This window comes from Nicotiana attenuata, unplaced genomic scaffold, assembly GCF_001879085.1.
Source record: "Nicotiana attenuata strain UT unplaced genomic scaffold, NIATTr2, whole genome shotgun sequence".
Classification (NCBI taxonomy): Eukaryota; Viridiplantae; Streptophyta; class Magnoliopsida; order Solanales; family Solanaceae; genus Nicotiana; species Nicotiana attenuata.
In genome coordinates, this window is record NW_017670440.1 from 626,685 (window position 1) to 633,134 (window position 6,450).

General features: G+C 35.6%; 1 protein-coding gene and 1 long non-coding RNA gene across 2 annotated transcripts; one reads left to right on the forward strand and one right to left on the reverse strand.

Moving 5' to 3' along the window:
- Window positions 1-391: 391 nt before the first annotated feature.
- On the forward strand, window positions 392-2,906 carry LOC109239441. The gene is made up of 3 exons (XM_019406010.1): window positions 392-1,456; window positions 1,537-2,036; window positions 2,123-2,906. The coding sequence occupies exons 1-3, from the start codon at window positions 392-394 to the stop codon at window positions 2,904-2,906; spliced, it is 2,349 nt and encodes a 782-aa protein (XP_019261555.1).
- Window positions 2,907-3,724: 818 nt separating this feature from the next.
- On the reverse strand, window positions 3,725-4,163 carry LOC109239446. The gene is made up of 3 exons (XR_002069897.1): window positions 4,100-4,163; window positions 3,907-3,996; window positions 3,725-3,756 (listed from the first exon to the last, which is right to left on the reverse strand). It is a non-coding gene; the product is annotated as an uncharacterized LOC109239446 (long non-coding RNA).
- Window positions 4,164-6,450: the final 2,287 nt, after the last annotated feature.

The window sequence follows — 6,450 nt, forward strand, 5'->3', positions numbered from 1 at the left end:
AACCTTCACTAAATTGAGTTTTACTATTCGGTTGTACGTGTTTAAATCCTTGCCTGGATTGAGTAATGTGGCCTTTTCAGATATGTTAGAGTTGTTAAAAGAGGCATTTCCCTTTGCTCAGTTGCCAGAATCTTTCAACAAGGCTAGAAACATGATAAAAGATTTGGGTCTTCATTACGAAAAAATACATGCATACCCTAATGATTGCATGTTATTTTGGAAAGACAATGCAAAGGACGATAATTGCTTTGTTTGTGGGGCTTCTCGATGGAAAGTTGTTGATGCTTCCTTAACTTATACAAGCTCTAAAATTCCAGTAAAGGTTTTAAGGTACTTTCCCTTAAAGCCTAGGCTTCAGAGGATATTCATGTGTCCGTAAACAGCCATTGCAATGAGATGGCATGCTAAAGAACGACCCACTGATGGGAATATAAGGCATCCTGCTGATGGAGAAGCTTGGAAGCATTTTGATTCTCTACACCCAGACTTCTCCAGAGATTCACGTAATGTTAGGTTGGGTCTTTCAAGTGATGGTTTCAACCCATTTCTAACCATGAGCATTTCTCATAGCACGTGGCCTGTCATGTTAATGAACTATAATTTATCACCATGGATTTGCATGAAGCCAAAATATATCATGTTGTCAATGATCATTCCAGGTCCTTTATCTCCAGAAAATGATATAGATGTGTATCTGCAACCATTAATTGAAGAATTGAAGGAACTATGGGAAACTGGGATAGAAACATATGATGCTGAGACAAAGCAAACATTCCAAATGCGTGCAGCCTTATTGTGGACAGTTAGTGATTTTCTAGCTTTAGCAATGCTTTCAGGCTGGAGCACCAAGGGTAGATTGGCATGCCCCACTTGTAATTACGACACATGCTCACGATATCTCAAACATAGTCATAAGACGTGTTACTTGGGTCATCGAAGATTTTTGCCTCTTGATCATCCATCGAGAAAAGATAAGAAGTCATTTGATGGTAATGAGGAGCATAGACAGGCACCTACTCCTTTGTCGGGTGTGGAAATGTTTGAAGAGCTCCGTGAATTCAACAATGTCTTTGGAAAGGGAAAAAAGAAAAGACCATGGATAACAAGGGTCCGTGGAAAAAAATATCTATTTTTTTTTGAATTGCCATATTGGGCACATAATAAATTGAGGCACAATCTTGATGTGATGCACATCGAGAAAAACATATGTGACAGTTTACTTGGGACTTTATTGGAAATAGAAAAGAAGTCAAAGGATCATGTAAATTCTCGCTATGACTTACAAGAAATGGGGATACGAAAGGAGCTACAACCAAGAGAAGATGATGATGGTAGTGTGAGTTTGGCTAATGCTTGTTTCTACATGAAACCAGGACAGAAAAATTTGTTTTGCACCGTTATGAAAAATGCCAAGTTACCAAAAGGGCGTGCTTCAAATATTTCAAATCGCGTGCAAGTGAAGGAGATGAAAATATCATAGTACAAGAGTCATGATGCTCATTTTATAATGCATTACTTGCTCCAGGTTGCTGTTAGAAAGGCGTTTCCCAAGAGCGTCTCGTTGGCCTTGTTGAACCTGAAATTGTTGAAATAACTTGTGAGCTTGAAAAGATTTTTCATCCAACATTTTTTGACATAATGCCACATTTGCCTATTCATTTGGTGAATGAAATTAAGCTTGGGGGTCCGGCTCATCTTCGTTGGATGTATTCCATTGAGAGGAACCTATGTAACTACAAGGCATTTGTTTTTAATCGATCTTGTCCAAAAGCATCAATAGCAGAGGGATTTTTGGCGGAAGAGTGCTTGAATTTTTGTTCAAGATACATACATGATGGCGTGAAGACAAGATTCAGTAGATACACAACTGTGGATGATGAGTGCCCTCAAAATTTGTCACCTATATTCCCTATGATAGGACATCCAATTGTAAGTATGAAGAAAAATACTTTTCTCATGGATCCACAGTTATGTTTTGAAGCCCATCGGTATGCTCTGTTCAATACTGGCGATGAACAAGTGGAAAAGTTTATCGAGTAAGATAAATTAAGTAAGATTTATTTAATTTATATGTTTCTTTTTCTTTATCATATGATTGATTTTATAAAATTCATGATTGCAGGGAACATAAGAATTTAATTGGTAGTCACAGTAGATCAAATGCATGGGAAAGGGCAAGGAAGTATAGTTGGGAATTCAACAATTGGTTTGCAGAAAAAGTTAAAAATATTGAAGAACCCGATTATTTAAGATGGCTAGCTAAAGGGCCTAATACGATCGCCAAAAGATATACTGCATATTTTATTAATGGATACCGATTTCATATCATAGAACGGGATTCCCGATGCAAGATTCAAAATAGTGGTGTGACTTTATCGGCAACAACCGATAGCTTTGCTAGCTCTAGGGACCAAAATCCCATCGATAGTGAGGTTATCTATTATGAAGCTATTCAGGATATCATTGAGATTGATTATTGGGGTTGTTTTAGCGTTGTACTATTTAGATGTGATTGGTTCCGTAACGAAATAGATGAATATGGGTCAACTCGTGTATACTTTAACAAATTATGTAGTACAGATGACCATTTTGTGTTGGTATCAAAAGTTTATCAAGTTTTTTATGTGGAGGATCCAGTTGAGAAAGATATTTATTATGCAAGGAATAAAGTCCATGTTGATTTGTATGATTTAGAGGAAGAGAATTGCCCTAATATTGAAGACGCATTTTGGAGAGAGCCTAATGATGACATTGGTTCCTTAAGTGGATTTGTTGATGCTGACGTTAGATGGTCTAGAGACGACGTACCCGTTGGTGTCATTGATATTCCATCTAATGCACAACATTCAAATGATACAATTATAGAAACATCGGAAGAGGAGGATGAGTTTGACGATACTGATTAGGACTGGATGGAATCAGATGATTAAAGAGGGAAATTCTAAAATTCTTTTAAATATATTCTGGTTTGAGTGAGTGATAATGTTTTTTACCAATATTTTATAATTACTCTTGTTTCTAATACTGCTCTTTTTAATATATATTTATTTTTTTTCCTTTAGCATTTTATTCTGATGCTTCAATTTTTGCAGGATTTTTGGTTTTGGATCTTGTGATATTGTTGCACTTGTTGATAGCAATCGGTAGAGGCTTGAATCTACAGATAATTGAGGTACTGATAACATTTATAACACTTGTCAATACTTTTGTATTCCAATTCCATTGCATGTGATAGCCTCCTGCGCATATACAGTTTCCATTCCATTGTTCAAGCTCATTCAATGTCTATAGGCTTCCTTCTAATACATGTTTAAGTTTCTCATTGAGTGTCAACAAATAGCTCTAAAAATCTTTGGTGTCTAAAAATCTAGTGAACTGTAAACATCTCATTAGAACTACAATTCCCTTACTTCTTCTTCTTATTACTTTTATCTTTTTACTCTAAAATATCTCATTAATGTTAAAAAGTAACTCAAGTAGTCTATTTTTCACCCATCTGCTTAGTTTCCACCCTAGTATTAGAACAACATAATGAACAGAAAAAAGGGGAAGCTATATTACTCCTTTAAAAAGGATAGAAACTAGAGAGGAAGAAAGTATGTCCTTTCCATATAATAAATAGATATAGACATGTATAAGCAAATAGACTAGGAAATGGTAGTATGAATTTTCATTACCTTTTATATTCACATCTTTCAGTACTTTTCTGAAAATTCCTGGCATGATATTGGCTAGCCTTACTATTTCATTCACAACCTGCAGCTCAGTTCTTAATCTTTATTAACAACAAAACAAAGGTAGGATTATAAAATTGTTATACCAAAATTAGAGTATATTATATAAGAAGTACCTTGAACCATTTAAAATAAGATAAAAGCACAAATACCATATGGAAAGTAAATGCACCTTATGTGTGAATGTCATTGACTTGTATTCTGCCCATGAAATCGCGGCCTCTTTGTCCTCTCGGTTTTTAACAATTTTCTCGTGTTCTTCCTAAATGAAGCAGAAAAAGAAAAAAGATTTAGTGTAAGATAATATGAGAAATAAAAGACAAGGTAGAAGTAAAATAGGTGAGAAAAGATTTTCAGGAACGAACCATAAGTTGTGGCAACACCTGAGGATGATCATTGAGAAACTTAAGACCTAAGGCAATGGCAGCAGATGTGGCTCACCACAGGGAAACCTCTCTATGGAGCATGGTTCTCTTTATTCTTTTCTTTCTTTCAGAATCTGAAGATTGTTCAAAAAATATTAGATTGTTCAGCCATAGGGTTTACCATGACTCTTGTACCTACTGTTTGTATCTTAGCAGCATGAAGTTACTCAATAGATTCTATTGTTTGTGTTTAAATATTTCTTAGCTCTCATGTGTATCTAATTTTGAACAGAGGAAAGTGGATCATAAATCAGGAAGGGCGCTCAAGTAAAAATAAAAAATTAACAAAATGCATAGCAGCTGCCTCTGCATTCTACTTCTACACCAGCACAAACAGTACGTGAGCAAGTGCAGCAAATGCCACTGAACTCTACACCTTCAGCATCACAAGCAGTACGTGAACAATTGCAGCATTCTACTTCTGCAGGTGGATCGCTGCCTCTGCATTCTACTGCTGCACCAGCACAAAAAGTACATGAGCAAGTGCAACAAATTCCACTGAACTCTACCTCTCTTGCATCACAAGCAGTACATAAACAATTGCAACAACTACCACTGGATTTCACCCCTCGTACTTCACAAATGGTACAAGAACAAGTTGAGGATTCTTCTAATCATGAAACAAACGAGCAATCCGAGGAACAAGGCAAGAACATATAGATTTCAATCGTCAAATTCAATAACGTAATGACTTTTGGTGATTATTCTTACTTCATATTTATGTAGGTTCTTCTGTCGAAAAACGAAAAAGAGGAAAAACTCAGATGCAAAGTGTTCATGGTAGGAAAGAGCGCAAGAAAATTGTGCTAAATGAGAACAATCAACCATAGGTCCTACTGATGATGATATAAATGAGTTGGGTAGCTTCCTTGGTACATTGGCAAGGAATGCGACCTTTTGTCCTCTTAATGTGTTTGATTGGAGGAAACTTGAGACAAAAGAAGATATGTGAAAATATGTCAAGGTTTGAAATTCGCAATATTTAATAGGTGTATGTGGATATTTCATATTGTTTACACCAACCTAACTGCTCTAAATTTGTAGGGAAAATATGACATTCATGAAGGTGCAAAAACACGGGTTTTTCACTTAATTTCAAATGCTTGGATAAAGTACAAAAACCAGTTATATAAAGACCATTTTGAACCCTATGAGAATGACGAGCTTCGAATGGAGAATAGGCCAGTTGATGTTCCGAATTCTCAATTTAGGGAACTTCTTAGATATTGGAGCTCTGATACCTACAAGGTAAAACTGAATATTGTTCCATGATTTGCTTAAATATCTGATTTTTGTTTATTTAGAAACTTCTTGTTGCACTTGTGGCTGTCTTGGAGCAGCATTATTTGGTAAAACTCTACCCCGAGAACTGATTGTATTACATGAACTGATTGTATTACATGAACTATTGTTGGTAACTACAACAGCTATAATTAGAATTTTCCAGGTTAGCAATAATAAACAATGGATTCAAGGCGGCAATATTCGTTTCTGTGGTTTGTTTCGCTGTTATTCAAAAACAAGAGAGCTTTTCCATGTTTAAACGATTAAAGTTGATAAGCGACCACATTAGTGTCACATTTATCATTTTGCACCAAGCGACGAGTTTTGCTATTCAGTGTAATTTATGAGCTAGTAAAACATGAAAAAGAAAGTTCCATCAAGTGTCATCTTCAGCAGCAAACTAAGGTTCTAAACCAGCCTTTTCTTCCTCAAAAACAGCTTTCAAGTTTCAACAGGTATGTTTTTATTTTCATTCTTCTTCTTCTTCTTCTTCTTCTTCTTTTTCTTTTTTTTTTTCTTTTTCTTTTTCTTTCTAAACGTCCAAAAAGCGCCGAAATGCTGGCGAATTTTTTTCAGAAAAATTCTGCCCCGTTTCTGCCCAAATTCTACCAAAATTCTGTACATCATCTCATCATAGTGTTTGCACCAGAATGTGCATGATAGCATAATTCATGGAGGCTCCATTAGCTACGTTTTCCGGATGTGTCTTCCTTCTCCGTTTGTTGTGACCTGCTAGCATTATTAATATAAGCTTGCCTTACCCAAAATAATCTTCAGAAGAGAGGCTTTGTTCTGTGTAGCAGATGTATTTAGTGTCAATGTTTCTTTTTTGTTGCAGAAAATGAAAGAAACCAACATTGAGAATCGCAAAAAGTTGAGATATCCACACACTGCTGGCAAAAAAAGTTTTGCTAGAATATGCGAGGTTTGATGTATTTTTTCTTATTATTCTTTTAAATATGAACTTGCTAGGCATAATCTGAACTATTTTATACCACTTTTTATGT

What these genes read in the sequence shown, in the direction of transcription:
- LOC109239441 (XM_019406010.1), top strand. Translation starts at nt 392, where the DNA reads ATGAGATGGCATGCTAAAGAACGACCCACTGATGGGAATATAAGGCAT. An exon ending in ATATTTCAAATCGCGTGCAA is followed by an intron (nt 1,457 to 1,536) that starts GTGAAGGAGATG and finishes GGTTGCTGTTAG; the next exon opens with AAAGGCGTTTCCCAAGAGCG. An exon ending in CAAGTGGAAAAGTTTATCGA is followed by an intron (nt 2,037 to 2,122) that starts GTAAGATAAATT and finishes TCATGATTGCAG; the next exon opens with GGAACATAAGAATTTAATTG.